The sequence below is a fragment of the Larimichthys crocea genome, chromosome XXIV, assembly GCF_000972845.2.
Source record: "Larimichthys crocea isolate SSNF chromosome XXIV, L_crocea_2.0, whole genome shotgun sequence".
In the NCBI taxonomy this organism is placed as follows: Eukaryota; Metazoa; Chordata; class Actinopteri; family Sciaenidae; genus Larimichthys; species Larimichthys crocea.
The window spans coordinates 9,703,872-9,728,378 of NC_040034.1; the positions used below are offsets into that span (position 1 = coordinate 9,703,872).

A 24,507-nucleotide genomic window follows, 5' to 3' on the forward strand; every position below is an offset into this window, starting at 1 on the left:
TTTAATAGCTGCTCTGCCCTGACATCAGCGATGACTCGCTGCTGCTCCCCATTTCTTTGCTCTTTCTGGATGATCTCATTGGTGAGGGGAAGTAGCAATGCCCCCGTGGAAAACTATACCCCCTTCACTGCTGCCAGCATGTCTGCTCAGGACCCGTCTCTGGGAGTGGCTCTCGCTGATAGCACAGCCAGTATGGCTGGAGGCTCGTCGGTTCAATTCGCTGGGACCCCCTGTTTTCCCCCTGGCTATCATATCGCGTTGTCCTCTTGTTGACTCCTGTTCTCTGCCACTTGAGAGGGCCACAGATTACTTGCTGCTCGGGTCCCTCTGAGCCCCCTTCACACAAACTCCAGCACTCTCTTTCTCTCTCTCTTGGACTCTCTCTCTCTCTCTGGGGCCTCCTGATACGCACAGTTGTCTGCTCCCACAGGACACAGTGCTGTAGATATGTAATACAGAACGAGAGGCTAGATGACCTCAGCTTTTCCACTGCCTGTGTTTCCAGTTGTGCTGCTACTTGTACTGTACTCTCCTGGCTCTGAGGCGCCCCACGTCCTCTGCTTTCTCCTCCCTGAGTGAGACAGTCTTGATTTAACTTTGTTGATTTAAATAAGATCTATTTACATCTCACCACCAGGCTGTAAACAAGGAATACAAGCTGTTCAATTTTTGATTGCCCAGATGTATTTTGATTCCGAACTTCATCGCTAAGTTGTTGCACATCGCTCACAGGCGAATTGAGGTTACGGAAACTGAATTTACAGCTCACCGCTGTGACAGTGCCACCGCTCCTCTCTCTCTTTGATCTCGCGTGGTTACGTGGACACTACGGCGCTGGAGTGTGAACTCTATTTCAACTCCCCTTCGCTGAACATAGCAGGCAAACTTCACTCCTTTTGTTGTTTTATTTTTCTCCCCTCGGCCCACCGACGGCTGTCGAAATTCAAAAGAATATCAACAGACTTTGCCTCCGCATTAAAGAAAGCAAACAAGTGAAGAAACAACGCCGCTATTCCCCGGGGTCCATGTTAGTGAGCTTGCAAACACCATTGCCAGTAGTGTATTCTGGTGGAAGCCTGAGATCACTACACTATCCCCCGAGCCAGCCCAGGGATCCAGCCAGGCAGCTACAGTAAAGAGCACTGTAGCTGAAAAGAAACATTAAGTCTGCTCTCTCCCGCTCTCTGTGTCTGTGTCTCTCATTCTCTGTAAGGGAGACATACCTCACCTCGCTACCTACAGAGGGGATGAGGAGCCTGCGAGGAGAAAATTGCCTTTTGTGGAAGCATTAATTCAGATGTGTACCCTGCTGTCTGAACATCACTCTGAACTCTCCCCACCGCTCTCTCTCTCTTTCTCTCTCTCTTCCTCTCTCGCTCCTTCACTCTCCCACCAAGCAGCAACTAAGTCCCAAGCCTCTCTTTTTTTTTTTTTCCCCCTCCCTCCCCTCTCCATCAATAACCTTCTGCTGTCGACTGCTGAAGAATAAGTTATTCCCTACAACTCCCTCCCTTTCCCTTTAAGCTTGTTTGGATTTTCATTGTTTGATCTGGCTTGATAAATAAGACAAATGCAGTTAGAAATTCATGGCTGCCCCATTTCATCAATAAATGATTAGTTTGCCACACTCCCCAGTGATTGATAGGTTGTGCATGGGATGTATTGGAACCAGATGAATTCAATACAGTAGGAGTCACGGGGGAGCTACAAAGCATATCAGCTTATGAAAAATTGAGGTCAATGGAAAATGTAAAAAAATGGAGAAACAAGTTTTGCCCTGATGTGTTTTGTCTTTCTTTCTTCTTCCCTTTTCACGAAACAACAGCAAAAAGTGGATGATGACTCACGGAGAAATCAGAGGAAATGTGCCTTAATCTGTGCTCCTCTCTTTTGTGTCTTCATGTAGTTTGCTCGTACAGGCTTTAGAGAGGACCTTGAGCACACAGCCGGGGGCCAGATGAAGAAACACGCAGCCAAGCTGGAGAGAGCTAAACAACAGAGGCAGGTGTCCGGAAACCCGGTTCTGCTCTCGACAGGGGGTAAGCAGAGCAATTCTATAGGAATATCTCTCTACTCCTGTTTCTCTCATTGTTGTTTTTTTAAAGACAAATGTATGTGTGTGCATGAGTTTAGGTACAATTTGTGTTGTTGTATTTGAGCACACATGACATGACTCCCTGCTCTTTCAAAGAAACAGCAGTCTTTATTCTGTGACTATTAAACGGCACAAGACTTCAAACACTGTCAAGGGAGCTTAAATTATAGATAAATTGAATCAGGCCATTTTGTTAAGTTTGTAACCACAAAGCCATGTTAACTTTGTGGGGGGACAACAAAATGCTCCAATTTTCTTCTGATGTGGGAGATAAAAGTGATCATAAGTTATTAATCACAAATAAAGTCGACAAAACATCATTAAAGTGACAAAATAGTCCCTTTTAATGAAGGGTTTAAACATGGCAGCAGTTGCAGCGCTGTTTAGAAGTGATATTCTGTTTATCATTAATACACAGTAATTGTGTGTTTGCTTCCTCTATCCAGTTATTTAGTGGTTGTTGTTTCGTGGGTGTTTGTTTTTACCATCTGTGCACATTAATACTCAACTTGAAAGACTCATCCTGACATGATATGTTAGCGTAGATGGGCTAATTATCACTGTTGGAAGCCTGCCATCCTTTCAAATGTTGCAACCAAGATAGCTGACATTTCTAAATAGAAGTGACTTTATGACTTTCTCCTGTTGGGCTTATGATGATGCTGTCATTTGTAGCAGCTATTGCAGATCCCTGGCCACAGTTTTGGCACTTTATCGTACCTATAGTATGGTATCCTCCTACAGAGTTAAAAAAAGATGAAATTCATGAGTCTTCTGTATAAGTAAATCACCCTCTACAGCCCTGTATGATTGGTTGTAAGAGGCGAAATAGCTTTGAGTAGTGTTCACAAGCATCATCTGGTACATGATCAGAGCTTTTGGCACCCGATTCCTCCCATTACTTTGCCCTTTTCTAACAGCAGTAAGTCTGGAAAGAGATTCAAAAGTAATGCTTGACTGAAAAACATAATGAAAGTCTACTTGTTCTCTAGCTGTATAATTGCCTTTTTGAGCTAAACCTATTAACCACATACATTTTTCCTATACATTTCTCCTTTGTGTAATCACTAATTAATCTACCATGCTTTGTTATTTATTATTTAAATGAAATTACTTAAGGCCATTGAAGTAGATTCAAGCTCAATAGTGTGTTCAATTATTCACATTCCACCCCGTATCAGATCCAGCGGCCGCAGACAAAAAGGAGTTTGTTTACAAGGAAAAAGAGTGTGATGTTGCTGTATAAGCTATTCCCCATATGTATCAAGAGCAACCTGTCACTGTCAGAAACCAACCCTGGACTGAAAGTTCATGCTGGCTGGCCATATTTGTGGCAGGACAGCTGTGGCTTTCTGTGGCCCTTTCGTCTGCGGGACTGCTCTAAATAAAAAAATAAATGGCTTGACAGCAACATTGATCTCTTGTGAAGTTGAACAGGAAAAAAAGCAAAGAGAGAGGACATGAGGGCAGTGAGGGATGTGGGGTCTAGAGAGAGAGAGAAAGAGAAGGAGCGTGCAGAAGAATGAGACGGTGACTGCCAGCCGATGAGGTAATTGTGATTAATCACTTTTCTCAGAGGGCAGCGTGTTCAATGCACAAAACAAAAGAAGTGAGATGGCAGGAGCAGCGGAGGTGCAGGAAGACCGCCAGCTCAAGGCGGACCTGCCAATTGATCAGGTAAAGCACGACCCCATACAGCACTGCAGGTCTTTAGCATACGATCTTTGAACATCTCTGAATTGATTCCAGACCTAAAAAAAACTATCATCAGCATCACCATAGATAAACATCGAGTGCAGGTACTGATTCCATTTAAGTTAAATATATGCTGCTGTCTTGTTGACTTCTTGTAAGTGAAGACAAACTGATGTATAAAAGTTGATTTATCATAACAATCTGTTTACATTTGATATGAAATGTGTGGTTTAGATTGGAACAAACAGTCTGCAGCTATAACACCCTCTCCACCATTTCACCCTCCCGTTAAGCTTTACTTTTTCTGTATGTTTTTCAGCTTCAAAAAGAATCGAGTATATACTTCTTGTACAGTATAATATCTTTTTCTGCTCAGAAAAAGGGCTCATGAATGTTCAGCAGAACAAGTTACAAAAATATATAAATATTTAGCAAAATCAATACAGTACAGTATAAGCCAAGGGGGATCTTGTTTTCTCCCTCCCTGCAGGTTGAGGCCAAGATAGTTGACGAGGAGTACGAGAATGGGAGTTGCTGTGCGAGTCCCTGCAAGGCCTCCCTCCATGATTCAGACGGCTCGTGTCTGCAGAGGTCTTTGTCTGCAGGTTCCAGGAAGGATGTGAGTACCCTTATTATGAGTTTCATGTAGTTACTATTTCATGTTGAGTTCATTTTTACTTTATTATTATGTCCAATTTTTTCATTTACTTTTGGATTAGGTCACATAAAAATGGTCTAACCAGCAATTATGGTAATCACCAATTTCTGTAATTGCAAGAGCGCCAGGTAGGCCTGCTTGCAGCAACTATACTTTTATCTGATGTGTGTATAACCTTGTTTCCCTGTCTCCATGGTTCTCTGTATATTTTGTACTGTGTATTTACTAGTGCAACCTTTCTTCAGGGCAAGGAGTGTCAGTGAAAGACTCAGAACAGTACTAGAGAGACAGGATTACAGACACCTGAGCCCCATTTACAACTGTATGTAGTTTATAGATCTTAGCTGTAGCAACAGATACTGTAAGCATCACAGCAATGAGCTTAGAAAATACATAGAAGTGTGTATTTGTGATTAGAGTAGAGCCCTCATAACAGTACGTGGTTGTATTTGATATTTGTCCTTTACCCTGGTTGTTATGCACGTTCCCAGTGATGAAGTGCGGCTGAGATGTGTGTACAGATGTCTCTGCATGGATCTGTGGTTCCTAGAAATTACACTCATTTAAATACACTTATTTTGCTCTAATAATCCTCAAGGGACAGCAATATGAAGCAGTGTAACTGTGATGAATGCACACAATAGTTGGGTGATATTACTATTCCACGCAATTTCATTCGGCTTTGAAATGAGAAGATATTGAGCCTTATTTAAGCAATCAATAACCTTGAACATTTTGTTTTAATGAAAACTATAATTTCAAGCAGCGGCAATTACACCATAGGGGAATGTTTTGGTGTGGTGATGATTTTGCTGCCGTATGCACTTTTGCAATAAAGATATTCTTATCGGGGTAATTATTGACTTCTGGGGGCCAGTTATGACCCTGGCTAAAGACCTCATCAATAGCCTAATTCATTACTTATCGCTTTTAGTCATACATGAATGTTGCTGATTCAGATTGGCTATGGATTGCAGGAAACCACCATTAGATAATGGGAAATAATAATAATAAAATAATAATCCCTGGTACAGACTCAGCTACTTTTTGCAATAACCATCCCGCCAAGCAGTTTTTGATTCGTCAGCTAATGAAGACTGACATAAGGAGAAGAATCTTTTTTTTTTTTGCAAGCGTATGAAAATATCATGCCAGAACACATCCCAGGCAAGACTTAGCTTGTTAAATTCAGTTTTTACGCTAGAATTCTCCAAATTGTACCTTCACAACATTTTGCTTCGCTGCAATTTTGTTTTGCAGGTGTGACTTCCCTATCTAAAAGTCTAACCATCATTCATGCATACGCTCCTCTTTTCCCTTTGAGGCCAAACAGACTGACGCTGTCTCGTTGTCGGCAACCTCATCATTTAGAGGGCTGTGAATAATAATGAGGGATAACTGCACTGCTATGACTCATACTTTGAGCTGAGTTCGGACAGATTTCCTCCCACTTCGGTGCTCATATGTGCTTGTGAAATGCCCCGCGTACTCCGTATACGCACACGTATATAGTAGATATTGATGACCGAATTCAATTACATGATTACATTTTCAGCCAAAGCTTTAAATGATTTATTGCATTGAATTTAAATAGTGAATACATTTACAGACAGTACACCGGTGAGGCAGTCGTGTGCGTGCAATATTGACCTGTGTGGTCCAGGCCAAATAAAGAATAACGAGATTCAGCATCTCTGCCAAGTGGAGATGTCCGCTGGGAGTGAAGGCAGGCTATCTCAGTGGAAGGGAGCGGAGAATGGCGGGCAAGAGCCTGATGCACATTTATCAAAGCTTTTCTTATAATCACTTGACTGACTTTTGTTGGGCTTTTTGAAGGTTGGGTTTTCCTTTAGAGTGCACTCTGTTAAGGAGTTGATTGATTTCATGAGGGGAGGGGGGACTGCCGATGTCATACACTCTGAGGAAACGTGGACAAGGGTAGATATGTACTCACTGGTGTGGTATTGTGTTCACAACTATCATTTGTTTTGATTTAACAATATTGGCTGATTTATCAACCAGTCAGCTAAGCATTTTTTCTTAATTAATATTGTTAGAAATGCCAATACGACTAGGGATGTTTGATCAATTGTCTTCCTCTTCGTAAGAATTTTGTGATAAAAAATCGAATCATTATTGACCGCCGCATTGATCCATCCCTTTCCTTTTCCAATGCAAGTCCATTTCATTTGTCTTTCCAGTTGTTTTCCCGTGCCCCTATTCCCCGAAGCCTAGGCTAGCCATTTCAAAGGCCTTACTCTACCCATACAAGGTCAACTATAATCAACTCTAGACAATGTCACCGCCTTGCATTTCAAGAGAACTAGGCAGAGGAAGACGACTCCTCTGGGCTTTTACGGACCTACTGCATTATACCATTCAATTACTGTTCATTAGACAGTGTACAGCCATTAATCAGACGGAGATGTTCTGCTAGTCCTCAGCGGGGACAATGAACTGAGGAAATTTATTCTGGCTTCCTGTCTGGGCCGCTGTTTAGTGGCAAGGAGAGAGATGACACTTTGGAATGCAGTGATGCTTTCAGTACAGAGACACCCTAAACTGAACTGCTACTCCACTCTCTGTATCTGTTTTCAAGTGAAGTTCTCTGCTTCAGCGCGGCCCCTGTCTTTGAATTTTAAGAAACATAGGCTTTGTCAGAGATTTACTGCATATGTGGGAGAGTATTACGAATCTGATATATCACTAAAAGGGGAGAAAGCTGACAGATTTACCGATTAGAGCTGCATATGCATTGAATATGACTAGATGATGATATGAGAAACTGATTTATGTTTTCCAGGAGGCTAAAGAGAGGGAGGTGTCTTCCAGGCATCACCGAATACGGTCACGGATGTCCCGGTTTTTCAAGGGTAGGTTCATCAAAGCATAAAGCCTGGTAGTAGCTCACTGGCAGGAGCGGCGGCGGCCCCCGCGTTCCCCTCCACAGCACCTAATGCACCCATAAAGAGACCACTAATACACTCTGCATTACCAGTTCCTCCCTCACATTGCATGTCACCGGATCCGCAACCACCTCTCAACATCTGGGAGAGCTTTACGCCATGCTTTATGGAGACCATCTGGTTGAGTGGGTTTTTTTGCCTCTCCAATCTCAGATGACTTATTCTAGTATTAAAGGCACCTGCATATAAAGGTGTGCCATGCTGAGAGCCTGGGATTATTCACCACTCTTTATATTTCCCATGTTGTTTGTAATTTGGAACCACTCGGACAGAATGAGAGGGATGTGTACCCTGTTGCTATGAAAATCCATTTGTTTTCCTACATGACTGCTTATTCTAAGTAGAATTGCATGGTCTGACTTTTATTTGATTGATCTAGAGAAGAACACATCTTTAAAAAACACAAAATAAGTGCTATACACATCTGATTATGGAGGGGGAAAAAAGATAACACAGTGTTAAAATCTAAACCAAAGCAATGATGTAAAGCTGACAGTCTCCTTTGTTGGAAGGAATGTGACTTTCAGTCGGTTCAGGCAATTTCATTCTAATTGCTGGCAAAACATAGGCTTTGGTAGCGAGGCCCATTCACTGGTTTCCCAGCTTCTTCAATTGTTTGTTGTAAAAAAATTCCAAAGGTGACTAAATGGGACGGGATGTGAATCCCTGCACGTGGTTATCACCGTCTGCCCTTCAATCTGAGCTTCGCCCTGTCAGTGTGACACCAGTAAAATCACCGCATCCTGCGCTAACAGCAGGCTCCCTACCTCACACACGTGTCACCCATGCTATGATAAAAGTACACAAATACACATGCATGCACACGCACGTCTGCGCAGAGAATCTAACAGCAGATGTGCTTCTCGTACACATGTTCATGATTTTTTACGTATATACATGTATTCTCTTTCAATTATCCTCATTGATAGCACTAGAGGTCGAGACGCAGCCTTGTACACTCCAGTACTGGTTATGATTTCCCTGCAGAATATCAATGGATGCTGCAGGAGGCATTTGAAATAAATCACAGCACATTATTGCTCGCAGACTTCAGACCAACATACTCATTTTTCTGTCCCTATCACATTATTTTGTTGTTGTTGCTGTTTATGAATGGTTCTGCATCATTCATGCCTCATATTTCCTGGCTGTCACAGTGGATCTGCAGATGACACACATGCAAAAGCAAACAGGAGCCGTGGTGGAGAGAAGAGCGAAATGCGAAAGGAACGGCAAGTGATCTCTTACAGAATCAAACCCACCTGCCACCTGCTTTGCATCAAAATGTCAATATCTGGGCCAGTTTTTATCCTTGAAAGTATCAGCAGAGGGAAAATAGGAGGCCCTTTTCTAAAAGTAAACCTAGCATCAAAGTACTTGCCCTGCTTCCTTCATCTGCTTTACCAAAGGTATTCCATCTTAACTTCCAGGTATAAAAGCAAAAGATACTGCTGGGTCCAGTTTGGCTGAGATTCTCCTTCAAACGTTATTGGCACTATGTACAATGGCCTTGTAATTTATGGGAACTGTTAGGGCCACTGACAGAAGTTGTAAAGCATCTTGACTGATTGGGTAGATATGAGATGTGTGCAGTCATGGCATATTGTCGCCTGTATGCGCGCACGACATGCAGAGAGTTGCATGGCTTGCTCTGTCACAGATAAATTACTCCACACAGTCAAATTAAGTTGTTGTAAATCACCTCGTGGACCCGAGACTAGTCCTGAGTGACGACCTTTACGCCTATTTGACTTTAAGTCTTATTTATGTTAATCACATCTGTATTATACTGACAGTAAAAATGTGTCATATCCTAAAAGGTCATTGTTTTGCAGTATAGCATGTGACGGGGACAGAAAAACACACTGGTTTTGTTTATTACAAAGTGTAAAAAGTCTTGAGAGAATTGGTTTTACTCTCGTTTTTATACTCTATAAACATTTTTATTTTTATTTTGTCTTTTTTTTTTTTTTTACAGAAAGTAATCATTAACATTCACTGCTTTGACCTGCATGACATTCCTTCAAAAGGTATGTACTCTACAAATAATAATTAAATGTTTCATTGATTCAACTTGCAATCTCTAATACATAAAACATAATGCAGAGTGTAGTAGAGCTTCCTAGAGAGCACAGCATGGTTTGTGAACCATATGGGGATACAGCATGTTCCATGTTATTGTAACAAATTATAACAACTTGTGAGAATTACAGATGCTTGGTGTGGATATTAAATGCTCATGAAATCCCTCCACAAAGAGCTGCGCGATATTCACAACACTAAAGTATATAATCTCACGTTCTATGGATTTTAGTCCACTACAATACATCTCGTGTTACAACATATAACTTGGAGTTTTTGTTCAGGCATGGAGCAAATTATATCCTTGGGGATGGCTTCTGCTGAGGGAGAATGAGAGCCTTTGTTAACTACAGTAAAGTTGGAATAAAATGTATGCTTTTCTTCTCGCTCATCATATAGAGTGCTTGTCATGAAAGGCCTTCAAAAGGCAGCAGCTCCCAACAGCGACGCGTTTCGCTCTCTCTTTTTTTTTTTTTTTTTACATTTACATGCAGAAAAATAATAAGTTCCAAAGACGGCGTGTTGAAAATCAGCCATTGTGATGTAAGAGAGGCGTCTGCGTGTGATCTCCCCTGCACTCAAGACGACAGGCTCTATGAAGTGCACCACTGCCCAGTTACACATTAGCTTTGATTGCCAGTTTGTTCTGTGCGTAGCCCGTGGCTTTGAACTGCATCTGAAGATGAAAGCCAACCTTGTCCACAGTGTGTCCACAGTAGACCGCTGCTGCTGCTTATTTGCTTCAGGCACCATCAAGGGCTTCTGGACTATTTTTCTTTTTCTATAGTTTGGTACCATGCTGGATTGAGCATTATGTATAATTTATCATACAATACATCCCGAGACAGGACCCCATCTCGACTCCCATTTTAATTTAATGCCCCCCTCTCTCTTTCTGCATCTTGTGTTGAGGCCAGTCAATGTATGATACCACTAAGGTAGGTCTTTGTTGTGTCCAGCAGATATATTTTGATATTAGTGGTCTCTATGGTGAGAGCATCACCAATTACCAATCCATCCCTTTTTCCTCTTTCTGTCTTTCTTGATCTCTTCTCTTTCCTTTAAAAGCCAGAACCACAGAATACCATGTCAGTCTGCTAAGGACCAGACGTCCTCGTTCTCTTCTGTCTCCAGGAGCCAGCTGCTCATGTATAAGATGAAACAGTGTTATAAACCAAATAAAAATGTCTTGCCTCTTGACAGCCCCACCGTGAATATATGGCCTCTTATTTCAGTGAATATATTGCATAATTATGTATGGTTATGAATATTACATGGAGTCTCACACTGAGTGCATGGTAAGATGCCTAATTGCGGAGTTTAATTATTAAGAAGCAAAGGTCCTGCGCGGGTTTTGTGAGAAGCACTTTTGATAAATTATTTTTTGCAGTTTTCTGATGAATTATTTTGGGGCCTTGTGTCTAATCAGCAAGCATAGTGGACGGCATAACTGCTCTTGAGAGAGACTTATCTTCCCTTGGAGAGGAATTACTATGCTGATTAAATCCACTGAAATCAACTAATAACTTAATGATATTGGAGTGGATCAAAAGAATGAATCATTGCCTCTCGTGGTGGTGGCTATGAAGAACACAAGGGCACGGTGATGGGTGGAATGAGGGGCTGTTACGGCTGACCTCGGGGCAAATCTTTAACATTTCTGTGTGGCATGAGGGAAGGAAACGGAGAAAGGGGAGTGTGTGATGGTATGTACTAAAGCAAACCATAGCACCTCATATTAAACACAGCGTAGCAGTGCTTTGTTTTATACTTTAAGGAAAAAGTCCAGGGAGATCGACTAAACAAGGAATAATAAACTAGATCTCCCTCAAGTACAGCCAAAGCCACTAGACGCTGCTGCTTGTACAATAACCACAGTACTGTTGCATCTCTTCCTCTCCAGCATGTACTATAACTGATGCACCCACATAAAAAATATTGCTCCATGGTTATGTATTCAGTTCAAGTGCACTCAGTATTCAGAAAAGTTTAAGGCTTGACCTCGGTTTCGTGTCGAAAAGAAATTTGCAAATGAATAAAACAGGCTTTCTCTGCATGTTGCCTCAGATATAGAACTGGCTCGCATGATGTATTCTTTCATAAAAGCTAATGGCTGTAATGCAGACAATGAGAATCATTGACCCACTTAATCGCAGTTCTATGTTACGCTGCCACAGTGCGCAAGCAAGTTAGTTTCACCACAACTGTAGGATCAAACGCAGGGTAATAGCCGGGCTCCCTCCATTCCCCTCTTGCAAAATGCATGTCGGTCTAGCACTTATGAGATGCAGCCAAGCTGCTTTTCGCGGGCCAGCACAAATATGTGAATAATTGATTGATAGTGATGTGAGGATCACCTTGGTGTATCCAGTAGTTGTTTGGTTTTGGAAGTCTCACGTGGAGGAAGGCAGGAGCCCGGCCATCTGTCAATAACACGTCAGTCGTCTCACATGGCGGGCACTCTGACCAGCTGAGACGCTTCAGTAAGCAGCTCAACAATTGTTCTCAACGTGACGCTAAATCAGCCGCCCTGCTCTGAAAGGAGGCTTCAAGCTTAAGTGCTGCAGGTCTGCGTCACAGAGATGTCTGGAAATAATGGGCATAACACTAAGTTTGTTCTCTTGCTGTGATATAATTGCAGTGATTATAAATGATGGATTATAGTGCGGAGTGCACTGCAGTGGCACTCAAAACAAATGTTGATGCATAATGTATGCACACTGTAGTACACATTTACTTTTTAACCTTTAGCCAGGTAAATAAAATAAAAAATGTTGACGAGCTCTTGTGCAGTTGTGGTGCCTTGTCTTGCTCAACGATACATAGTGGCTTTTTATGAAAGTTATAGACCTCCCCGGTCACAAGCTGAATAGGACAAAAGTGGAGGTGAACTTTTGTATGTTGTGTAAGTGGAAAGAAAATTGTTGAAGGGCATTTTATACAGAGGCTCCACATGCCTTGAGACCTGTATCGGGCCTCCTTGCAGACAAGATGGACAGGTGGTGTTATAAAAAGACCTTTTTAACCACAGACATCATCCAGAGCTACCAAGAGGCCACTTTCCCCCTCTCTCTTTCTCTCTGTCTCTCTCTCTCTCTCTCTCTCTCACTGTTCCGGCCTGGTAGCTACCCACTGTCTGAAGCTAATGGCTGGAAGCACAGCTAAAAGCTCTCAGTGTGATAAGGTAATGTGGAGTCAGAGAGTGAGTAAGAGAGAGAGAGAGAGAGAGGGGAAAGAGTGCTATATCAGTCGGACCATATATACTGATTATACAGTGATGAGGAAATGGTCTAAAAATAAAAACAAATGGAGAATGCAAGATGATATCACTGCACCCAGATTGCTGACTGCAGTGTTTGGAGTCATATCCAGATGGTTATGAAGCAGGGATGACGGTGGGAGTCGAGACTTACTGCTGTCCTCTCAACTGACCTTCCTGATGTCATGCTCGATAGAATGAAAGAGCACGGCGATTTGTTTTTCAAAATGAATTATGAACAAATGGGCGAATATTGATTTGTAAACGTTAGCGAGATAAAGACGAGCAAAGTGAAACTTTAAAGGACCAGTGTGTCGAATTTGATCTGATTTCATCTTGGGGTTTAGTTGGTGTTTACAACCTCACCTCGCAGTTCTAAGCATCTAGGAAGAAACTGTGTTGGCTGTGAAAAATGATTCTTGTATATCTACAGTGGGAGCGGGTCCTCTTTCATGGAGGCCGTCATATTGAAACATCATGTTTCTACAGTAGCTCTGATAAGAAAAACTAAATTGTGACTAAACAGGGTCCTTAAAGGGTTGTTTCTCCTTTATACTAGGAAGGTGAGGGTGATGTGAGGAGACTGCAATGCAACGATTAGTCCACTAGATGCAACTAAATTCTACACACTGGTTCTTTAAATGTAAAGTTGGTTCACTTAGCGATGTTTTGTTTTTATTAAGCACCTCTTATTGTTTTGTATCGTAGGTATTATTGTCCACTTCAGGCTTTCAACCGTTCACAGCTGTATGAGAGAAAAACCTTGCATATTATGCTTTGTGTAATTTGTTCAGCCTTCACTATTTGCAGATGGTGCCACCACTCTAGATTACTGTTATACAAACCACTCCCTTGTCTCTCCTCTCACCTTGTCTTTACTTCCTTCGCAGCCACCCCCCACCACATGTGTGCACACACATATATGTTCAAATGTATTTTTCTCTGTCTCATCCTTACTGCCTCCTTTTCTTACTTCCTTTCTCCCTGTCTTTGCTCCCCCACACCCCCACACCCCCCCCTCCCCTCGCTCTTTCTTGTTTTCCTTTATCTGTTCGCAGACTGGCTGTCCTTGGTAAGATGGATGTGTGCATTCCCAGGGCAGATGGCCCTGTTGTTACTCTGTGTACCCGGCTCACACTTTAACACCCGGCCTCCTTGTCTGGCCTGACGGGCCATTGCCTGGGGAAAGGACTCTACTTCTACACCATGCAGCAAACGTGTGTGTTGTGCAGCTAACCGCATGGGTGCTCACACCTTTTTTGTAAGGGAGCAGACTCCAGCAGACTGTGTGCCAAAGACACAGATGGGTTCTTTCTTAAAGGATCACAGTTTTTTTTTTTTATATAGAAAAGCTTCATTATACATTAATTTACATAGCGAGTCAGTAATTTAGTTGATATTTGCTTACATTCAGATATATTTAATATATTTAATTCTAAAGTAACAAACATACTTAAAAGTAACATACACACTTAATAAAAGGATCAATACCAAAGAGGACTGCAGCCAGTGAAAATAAAAAGTTATATTTCTGAACTGCATTTACTAAATTGGATTAATGACACCTGCTGGAAGTTCACTGCAGCAGCCTTTTTTATTTAATTTCATCTTCAAAGATGAGCAACTTGAGACAGACAACAGTATTTAAAAATTGCCAGGTTCAAGTTCAGGGGCTCGATTATCTGAAGTCTAGATTTAATGACTACATTAATTATAACAACGCAACAAAGTTTGTTCCATTTTAATGCCAATTTATTACCTTTTTCTGTTTGACAGTTGGCTGCCTAATGACAACATCCTAAAAATATTTAACATTACAAGTTGAGAAAACGGCCTTAATGCACAGAATCTGTATGCAGGTATTCTGGTTGTTTTTTAAACAAAGGCTTCTGTTTCTGCCTGCATGTTCTACATGCGTTCACCTCCTACCAGATAACTACCTCTGATTGGGCACCATTTTGCATGACGGCAACCTGTGCCTTTTTTTGATTGATTCGTTCCATTTCATTGCCATGATAAACTTTTATAACACCTATCATTTACTGGCAGCATGTGTGGACCTCTTTAGGAGATCTGTGCTTGATTTCTATTCGGTGATCTAAGGATGATAAATTACTGGGTACACATAAATTATATCAGTGAAATCACATGCAGTATAAGCCTTCTGTGTGCACATATGTAAATCTAGCCAGGGATGTTCTGCTGTGCGAAATTGCAGTCATTGTCTACCCTCTAACCATACAATTTCTTTCATTTCAATCTCAGCACGCAATCGGAATATTGTCCCTTAGCTGCTCCTATCATATGTAATGAATGTGCTGCCCCAAAGGTGAGAGCCATAATTGATTAAAAACCATAATGTTTTTCCATGCCTCAGTGTAGTCAGTGATAAGGATATCTGTGATCTGTGTGAGTATGTAGGTGTCCTGTGTGTGTGTGTGTGTGTGTGTGGACAGGACGGGACATCAAAGTATGCTGTGGCTCTATTTCATCCTGGCTAATGAAGAAGCCCGAGTGTGCTTCTGGGTCACAGTGGGAACATGCACAGCGAGGTCACTTCAAAGGCGGGATAATGACGGATTAAGTCTAAATCACGGCCGCGCTTTAGTCGCTGTCTCACATCTAGCCTGTCGCTTTGCATTTTATTAACAAATCATCGCAATATGATCTGGTAAAATGTGCCTGCCTTAATTTCCCTTGTCCATCTTACTCTGCTCAAATCCTCTACATCCAGATTAGTGGATCGTGGTGGGCAGAGTGGTGGGCCTTTTTATAAACCCTCGATGGTGATGAAATATTCTTTCATTAGTGCCCATATAGCTCCTTATGTATTCATGTTTTAATGTACTGCTCTCTCCACAGTTCCTTATTGCTTTGTGTTGTGTCTGTGACAGTGATACAGCTTTTCATTTGTGGTAGCCCTACAGCTTGTAAGCAAGATATTCTATCCTTGGCTGGTTATGTTCTGTTTTTTAAATGAACCTACACACCCACAGGCTCTCTCTTAGTTGATGAACAGGTAAAAAAAGAAAAGCAAATTTCTGTATCATAAAGCAAGTAGTCATTATTCTTCTACCCTATGAACTGTACATGTACAGTGGTGCAACAAATGGTTTAGAAGGGGCTGACACTCTAAGATTATTGAGCTCTTAACACTCTTATGTGTAAGAGGATGACACATGAATATACTGTTTCACTGCTATTTATCTTGTTCAGTGTATAACCCTCATGGTCTTTGACCTCCCGGCCTGCTATGCCTGTGGAGTTACAGGTATGTAGGAAGCACTCAGGGAAGTCTAATTGCTGCTGAAGTGATTTATCCTCCCGTAGAACCCAGAAGAGCACTGAAACACCCAGATATTCTCGTCATCAACATCCCAGCAGTTATAATCGTTTGTGATGGAGAGGTGCAATGTCAGTAATGTCAGTAAAAGTTCTGGTGAATTCAGTCCGGTGTTGCTTAAGGTTTGAGTGACACTCCACCTGAACATCAACAACAAACAGCTACTTTAATTATTGATTATTGGGCTCTAACAACAAAGTTATTATCAATATCATTAAATATTCATGACAAAAAAATGAGTTTTTGGTTTTATTTATTTGAGTTTAAGACTCTTGGACAAAACAGAAATATAGAAATCTCCAAAATAACTTAACCTGTTACTGATAGTAAGAAAAACTGCGGCTTTTCTCTGTTTTATATAATTAAAAGTTGAATATATTCCCATTTTGGACTGTTGGTCGGACAAAACAAGCAATTTGAAGATGTCACAGTGTGCACAGTTTGTTTTTTACAATTTTATGACCTTTTTTAGATACTAAACATACGCTTAATTACTTGCAAAAATAATCTACACATTAACGGATAATGAAACGAATCGTTAGCCGCAGCCCTAATCCAGGCTACCCTGGATGTTAATGTACATATTCACATGCTAAATTAATTCACTCAATACAGACACCTAATCCAGTACACTGTACATATATTAATAAGATACACTGTATAAGTGGTGAAGTGAATACTTAGTAGAAGATTATTGGAGCTGAAACTAGGTTGTCCAGCCCCTGTCCAGAGAGGGAATCTGCAGAGTCTCATTTGTTGGAGGCTCTGTGGCAGCTCCCATTTCACCTGGGTTCTACCATGTTTAATTGGCCTCATTATGTGATTAACTTAGCAAATTTACCCCTTACCCTCAAGGCACAGCTTTGAACGCTGGCAGACCACAAGCCTTCCCAAAGTCACTCCATCACTGAAACCACAATGTCAGCATTTAGGCCGGCCATCACATTCCACAGGGAAGTTTTCATTTTTTCAGCAGAGATGCCTGTTTGCCTATATTAACCTCTACACCTTTGACTCAACACACCGCTTTTAAAAACGCAGTAATTCATTTTAGGATGATTAGCAATATATCATTGTTTCCTTAGAAATGCTCAGCATGCATATTATGTTGCTTATCGCACTTTATATGCTTAGCATGATTTCTGCACACCCTGTAAATTGTTGTATTATGCATGGCCTGTGTTCTATCATTTGGCTTGATGTTTGTATTCAGACCTTAGCCCCACACTTTAAAAAAACAAAAAAAACAAGACGTTTTATATATGAAATATAAATCTATTTAATTTCAGGCTGCAAAAAAATGCACGTTGCAACACAGCAGTCTATTCATCTTAAGGTGTTTGTGCCTTTGCCTCCCAAATCAAGCCCAACCATGGATTTAGTAGAAAAGAAACAGTAGATTGTCCAATCCAACACACAAAATCTAATATTTTGAAAGCTCCACTTGTGCGTTCGTGGGTTCATATATATTGGTTTCATTTTGTTGATGTCCACAGAGAATAGTATGGAAAAAAAATGAAAGGAAGATGAAAAATAAAGTCCATGATGTTAATCTATCCTGTCATCACTGAAATCTCACAGGCCCTCCGTGGGCTTCCTGACAGTCAGATGAAATGGCCAGTAAAGTGCCAATTTTACCAGACCACTTGTTATTTGCCAGCAAAGTCAGAGGTTTGCTTCCTTGTTTAATAACCAATGGCAGCGTTTGTTCCATGTGTGGTGGTAGAGGAGGGGCAGTAGTGTGTAGAGGAGAAGTTTACAAATGGGATCCATCATTTTTCATGCACAGAGGTGACATCCCTCCGTCAGCCAATTTCGCTCCGATAGCCCAGTCCCTTGGTCCATTGATATCTGCATTAGGGACCTTTGTTAAAGGTCTCATCTAAATGCATTGAAAAACGCCTTGCTCCCTCTATGCACCTCCTACTGTTAAGAGTGTGTGCGTCCATGCATGTTGCTTGTGCAAAGATTTGCCGACTTGGCTTTGTCTACATTAAGGTTAGTCTTTGTGGCACACCGATGTGGTGTCACTGAACCTGGAAAGGAAAAAAACAACAAAAAAACCCCAGTGTGACTAGTGAGAAAACTGTCAACAAAGCCATGACAAAAGCCGGCTGCTCAGAGTGGTACTAGTGTTTTTTCTTGTTCTGTTGTCACTGAGTAACTCTTGTTCATGTTAATAATGTAATGGACTTAATGAATCTATCCAAATTAACAGCAAAGCAAAGAATGGAACATGACCTATGAACTTGTTTCAAGAACAGGGCAGAGGGCATTGTGAATGAGGCCATTTCAGATTGGTGTAAATATGACAGTACCTTCTGTATGAAGTTGGTTGGAGTAGGGCTATTAACCAAAACACTTCATAGCCACTTCATTTTATTCCACTAAACACCACCCTTCATGTCCTGCTTTTGGACATTCCTGCAGTTCATACCAATCTGACTCCACATCCCTTGCTGCTATTAAGAAGATTTAATTTGATATTCCTGTCCGTCTATTTTACAGAGCCATAGTGTGATATAGCGGAGCTGCTGTGGGGGTTAATGTCGCTGTCAATCCACCATCCCCTCAGCCACAATCTCATGGCTTAATTTCCACACAGATCCAAGTACCCTTGAGCCTCAAGAGGTCTCATTCACACACTTGAATAAAAATTGCCCCCAAACTCTCTCGTCCAGTAATTTCACAACACTTTGCTTATAAGCAATGTTGCACTTTGAACATTTTTAACAGGTGCACCTTCATTCTAGGTTCATGAACTCTGAAGCAAGAGGCGAGCTGCACATGCAGCCAATCTAGTATTTCATTAAAATATTTAATGTAAATGTATGTCGAGCATTTCATTTGCAGCTTTTAGGTAGTTAGGCTATATCTCCTGGCAGTCTCATAAGATATATTAAGAATAGTAATTAATAAACTTGATAATCTGAAATTGACTAATAATTTACTGCTTGAGGACATCCCTACAGTATGATCCCATAGGGATCCCATTAAAAGTCCTGCTGACTATAATCTATAGTTGTGCAGTTGTGCTATATGATTCGACCATGTGCCCTTGCAACAGTATTGAAATCCACTTTCAAATGACTTTGGAGTTAATCATTTACTCTAAGTTATAGACCTTGTGGCACATGACAATAACTGCTCCTACGTGAATGTGTCCCAGAATGTTTACAAAGAGAATTGCACTGGGAGCATCTGTCACTGCCTGTCACTAGTTTGAAGAGAAAATATGAGTGTTTGACACATGCTATTACTGTTTTGTTGTTGCATTGTGTTGTGTCATTTTTTCAGATATGGTCCAGGACAGGACAGGTCCATGTTAATGTTCTTTAGTCAGAGCTGTTTGGTTTCCTTAACATTAATTAAAGTGCTTATTAAAATATATTGTTTATTAACTTTATGTCATTATGTATTTCACAAACTAGTTAGAAACTTACAGTTTTATGCGTACTCTGCTGGTGCTACACATGCTGCAGACCAAGCTGAGATTACTTTAGCTGTATTTGTCCGAACAAACACTAGTTCATTTGGTTTGCACAAAATCTGATTAGTTTAAGCAGTCTGGACCAGACTGGAAAAATTGGCTACTGACCCAACCCCAATTGTGACCTGATGGACCCGCTCCCTCTTTAGATTAAAAAGAACTAATTCTAAGGTAACCAAAGCCACAATAATTCTTATTTTCAGGTGATTAGATATACATGAATGAACCCATTATATTCCATTTCTGACATATTCTGGTAATAAATTTCCCTAAATCTTACACAATGGACCTTTTGGATAAACTTATTGCCGCCATACTCTTTTATCATGTGAGACGGAAATGTCAGCGGCAACTCAAACAGACTCAGCCAAACCTCCCAAACATGGTGAGATTGGATGTGAAATCAGTGCAAGGGTCACTGACGAAAGAAATTGGGTTTTATGCAGAGCGTGCCTCAATACACAACACGCCCAAACCAAAGGTAAAAGCAAAGCCCTCACCGGCTATTTTCGACCCATCATTATTTCTCATAAATCCCAAACTAGCCAAGACCAGTGCCTTTGACAGCATGACTGATGAGTTTGCCGTTGTGAATGTCAAGAGAAATGGTCTCCTGCACCTTATCTCCCCTATTTCTCATTGTGAGTGAGACTTGGGGTTTTTATGGAGAAAAGCCACGGCCGTTGTGATGAGCATTACCCGATGATAATGAAGGGCACGCTGCTGTACTGTCAGCCTCTACAGACAGACAGGCAGGCAGGCAGGGACCTGCTGGCTGCTGAGAGACGTTGTCCATTCATGCGTTTATGTGCCCTTATGTCTTTATCTAGAGACCAGGATAAATGAGAATATTTATATATTTACACTGTGTCAGTGTCGTGATTGCCTTATCTACTGCTGCCTTCATTCATGGTGGGAAATGTCAAGAGGTAATCAAGTCAAATGCGCCTTTTGTCAATGCTATTCATAGATCTCAGATTGTATATTGAAAATATTTGGGTGATGGGTCTGTAAAGTGCTTCTTTCTGACACATTTGATTTAACCAGAGATGTTTTCATACCGTTTGATTATTCATATGATCCACCTTAAAACCATATATAGTGCATACTGGAAAAAAAATAGAAACCATGCATACTTAATGTTTGGGGTTTCACACGGAAAGTCTTACTGCTCATTGAACAATTATGGTTTGAGTGCATTCGAAGTTTAACCAAACCTCAAAAGTCAAGTTTTTTTTTTTACATAGCATAGCCTATGTTTTTAAAAAAACACAACCCACTGATTTGATGAACCTGCTTTCTAGTCCCAGAAGCAAGCCACATATCCCACTGCGGCTAACGTTAAGGGGCTTTTAGTGATCCTGCCTGTAACTTGGCATGCAAACCTGCCAGCGCAGACGAAGGATAATGAGCTCGGACTCAGGTCTGAGCGGTGACTGCGTGAGGCAGGAAGCTGCATATTTATGACGGCTTAAAGAAGCATTTATTTCCTAGTTTCCGTCAGAACAGTGTCTGCAAAGACCTGACAGCTTTCCTTAGAGATTAATCTCAGATACCCCCTGTTAAGTGGCAGTCTGGCCAGATCGCCCTCCCTGCTGGTCTTGCTCTCTTCCTCTCTTCCTCTCTCTTTCCCCTATCTTTATCTCTTTTCTTCTTCTCACTCCTTTCTTCCCCTTCCTCCCTCGCGCTATTTTCTCAGCTTCTTTCTCCCGCCCTCTTGTCAGAAGTTTTCCACACTTTGTGTCACTACGTGTCCTCTGCTTCCGCTGATACAAATCAGGGTTAAAACATTTGTTTACCGTGAAGAAGAGAGAGAGAGAGGAGAGGGAGGGAGAGGAACGGCGTTGTGCTAAATGTCAGGGATGATGAGGTGGGTCAGGCTGGCAGTGCTGTTGCGATTACAGGCTGTCTTCGTGCGGCATCATCACAAACTCTGACAACCGCGCATCGGCTGCACAATTTATGCTCGGGAGGGCTAAGTCTTCCAGTTCCGCTGTTTCACCAAGAAATTAAATTCACATGTTATCTTTGAAAACATGCTTTCTCTTTTCCTTTCAATACTAGTGTCAGGAGTAAAGGAATGTGTGGTGTCAAACTGCGGCGTTCAAACTAAAGAATAATGGATTCTGGCATACGGATTCATTTCTGTCTTCCTGGGCAAAGCCACATCCAACGAAAAAACACACTTATCTGCCTGCCATTGATGTCAGCTTCCTTCAATAGTTAACCAGATATATAGGTACTAATAGGCTTTCAAAATACATAAGAAAAGTTTGATATCATTTTTTTATGACTTGGTAACCACAGAAAACCGAGCAGGTTGTCAACTGTTTGGTCTGCGATATGACAAGCTTGAGTGTGCTCACGCCTACACTCCACGCCTGTATGTTTGCTGAGCGCCTTGTGTATGAGCAATATGATTCTTTCATGAGCTATGTGGTGGCTGGCCTTTCATAGGCGTACTCTCATTGAGCACTTAATCAATACCTGTCATCTTGAAGTCATCCTCTAAAGTGGGCCCCTGTTCTTTGTCTGCCCCGTAATCCATCTCCATACAGCTATTTGAATTTGTATTACACACTAAGAGGACCTTCTTCACTATCAGAAGACTTAACAGATTGTTTAAGGACCCTTAGTACGTATTTTCATAAGCACAAGACCTGGTTTATAAAAATCTATACAAGGGCCAGAGGACCCGGGGCACTGTGGCAAGCAGAGTAAGCCAGGAACGTGTGGAGAATCTTAGATTTGGAGGAAGGCAATTTCAGTGTCTTGGTTTTTCTGATTGTTTTGTTAAAGCTGGTTTTATTGCTGTTGCTCAGCTCTTCTGTCTGTCTATTTGCTTTGGGTTTAAGGAGTGGCCAAAGGTAATTTATAGTATTTCCCCCCCGAGGAGAGTATTTGATAAGGCACTTCTAAAGCTGCCCGGCTATGGGCTTTAAAAAGGGCAGAAACTCACTTTGGATTCGGCATGAGTACGGTTTCTAAATCACTGGCAGCTTCTCGTGATTGTACTTTTGTGAGTCCATCTGTAGTGAAGACTGATAGTACTCTGGGTGCTACGCTAGAGCAATTGTAGTTTGTGAGTTTATCTGAAGTAAACACTGATAGTATTGGAAACACAAAGACACTGTGCATTTAAGTATATGGGCTTTTTTTCCCTTCTTCTTCCTTTCCTCAACTTCTGTGTTCCACTCCTGCAGCTCAGCCTTCTCAGAAGCAAATGTGCAGCGATCCATGCTCTTAACACAGTTAAGAAAATAGTTTTCGAAAATTGGACCTTGAAGAATTCAGAGTGGGTGAGTAATTGGAGGTCAATGGAAAGCAATGCTCCACGACAGAGCTGAACCCGCAGAGAGAGAGCGAGCGAGATAGAGAGACAGAGAGAGGAGAAGAGAGAGAGGAGCCAGCGGAGTGTCAATCAGTCTGCGTTTTGCCCGCATTGCCCCTTAATTTAATCACTGTTTAATTACTGCTGTCCCCTGAGGGGCGCTCTGTTAGGTTCAGTTACTGAGCTTTTTCCCTTCCTCTGCCTCCGTCTCTGACAATTTAGCCCTTGGACACTCTCTCTAAAGCAGGCCACTCTCTCAGAAGCCTCAGCAGTATTTCAACCTTACCTCGGGGCCCCTTGCGCAAATCTGCTGATGATAATGTCAAGGGCAAGCACATATGCATATGTGTGATGAAAGCTGCCTGCAGGAGGAGAGACACTGCAAACACACAACTTTATCCAGCAAAGCAAGAAGCAGTAAAAAAAAAAGAAGAAGAAGAAGCTGGAAACATCTTGAGGAATCAACAACCCACCCGCTGTCCAGTCCCTCAGGACCGACCATTCCCCAGCTAAGACTGCACACAGTGTCACATTACATCCAACACTGTGTGCAATCTTCAATGGGGAAATGTAATGTGAAAATCTAAAAGCGGTGAAACTCATGCTTAAAAATTACTGCTGGAAAGAGTGGTCAGGTTTACATAAATGCTCCCTGGCACTGCATAATATGTACGGTCATATCTGTGTCCAAACACAGTGCACACATGTTGTGGTTTCTCTGGATTACCAGAAGCCCACCACCACAGATCCTACACGGGGACTGCGTCAGGGGAATAACTCACATTTAGCTCTTAAGCTACAGCAATCAATATAAATTTAGCATGGTAATGATCAGGTGCAAGGGGTGTAAGTCTCCTGTGCCTCCCTCTCTCTCTTTTCCTGGTACATGCCACGGCACTCAGCCTCCCAGAGGCCTGTGGGTAACACAGCTAAGGCTCCACGCTGCACGTCAAACCTCAACTGAGGATTACAGCGGGGGGAAACAAACAAACAAGCCTGTCTCAGAGTCTTAGCGACAGGCATAAGCAATAGCGGGGCGCCAGTAATGAAGCCACTGACGGCACACACTTATGCACAGACACACACACACACACCTGAACAGCCCTCAACCGTTCACAGTTCCCTTCCTGGAGGTATTTTAGACCGTGTTAAGGATATAATGGGACAAATAGAGCTGATGTGATGAGGAGGCTGTAGGTGTGTGTGTGTGTGTGACTGATTGATAGATGAGATGCTGTCTCTCAGGAGAGTGTCCGTGATGATGACTATCGCCAGGGGAGGAGAGTTGAGACAGTTGTGGCTCCTGGGTATTCAGATTGGAGTGTTGACAGGTTTATTATTGAAGTTTTTTTTTTTTTTTTCATTCTTTCTTTCACCGGACGGGTAGTGTCAGGGTGTGATAGTCACCGTCTTCTTCTGTAGTTTCTTTTTTTTTTTCTCTTTTCTTGACAGACAACAAGTCTGCTGTTTCTACACCAGCTGGTCTTCTGCCACTCTGGCAGCCATTTCAAAACACCAGGAGGAGACTCATTGAGACATAATAGCGACATAGATTAATTAAACGGCATAATATTTTGTGTGAGTTGTA

The 24,507-nt window shown here is 41.8% G+C and overlaps 1 protein-coding gene across 10 annotated transcripts in view; it reads left to right on the forward strand.

The window, feature by feature from the left end:
- The window catches only part of dcdc2c (doublecortin domain containing 2C), a 42,674-nt gene that overhangs the window by 4,383 nt on the left and 13,784 nt on the right, over positions 1-24,507 (forward strand). For 4 of the 10 annotated variants that reach the window (XM_027274621.1, XM_027274614.1, XM_027274623.1 and 1 more), the window contains exons 7-10: positions 1,907-2,039; positions 3,672-3,772; positions 4,281-4,409; positions 7,252-7,321. In XM_027274621.1, the coding sequence (XP_027130422.1) occupies positions 1,907-2,039; positions 3,672-3,772; positions 4,281-4,409; positions 7,252-7,321 (433 nt within the window). The other 6 variants (XM_027274617.1, XM_027274616.1, XM_027274619.1 and 3 more) reach the window with 6 other exon arrangements.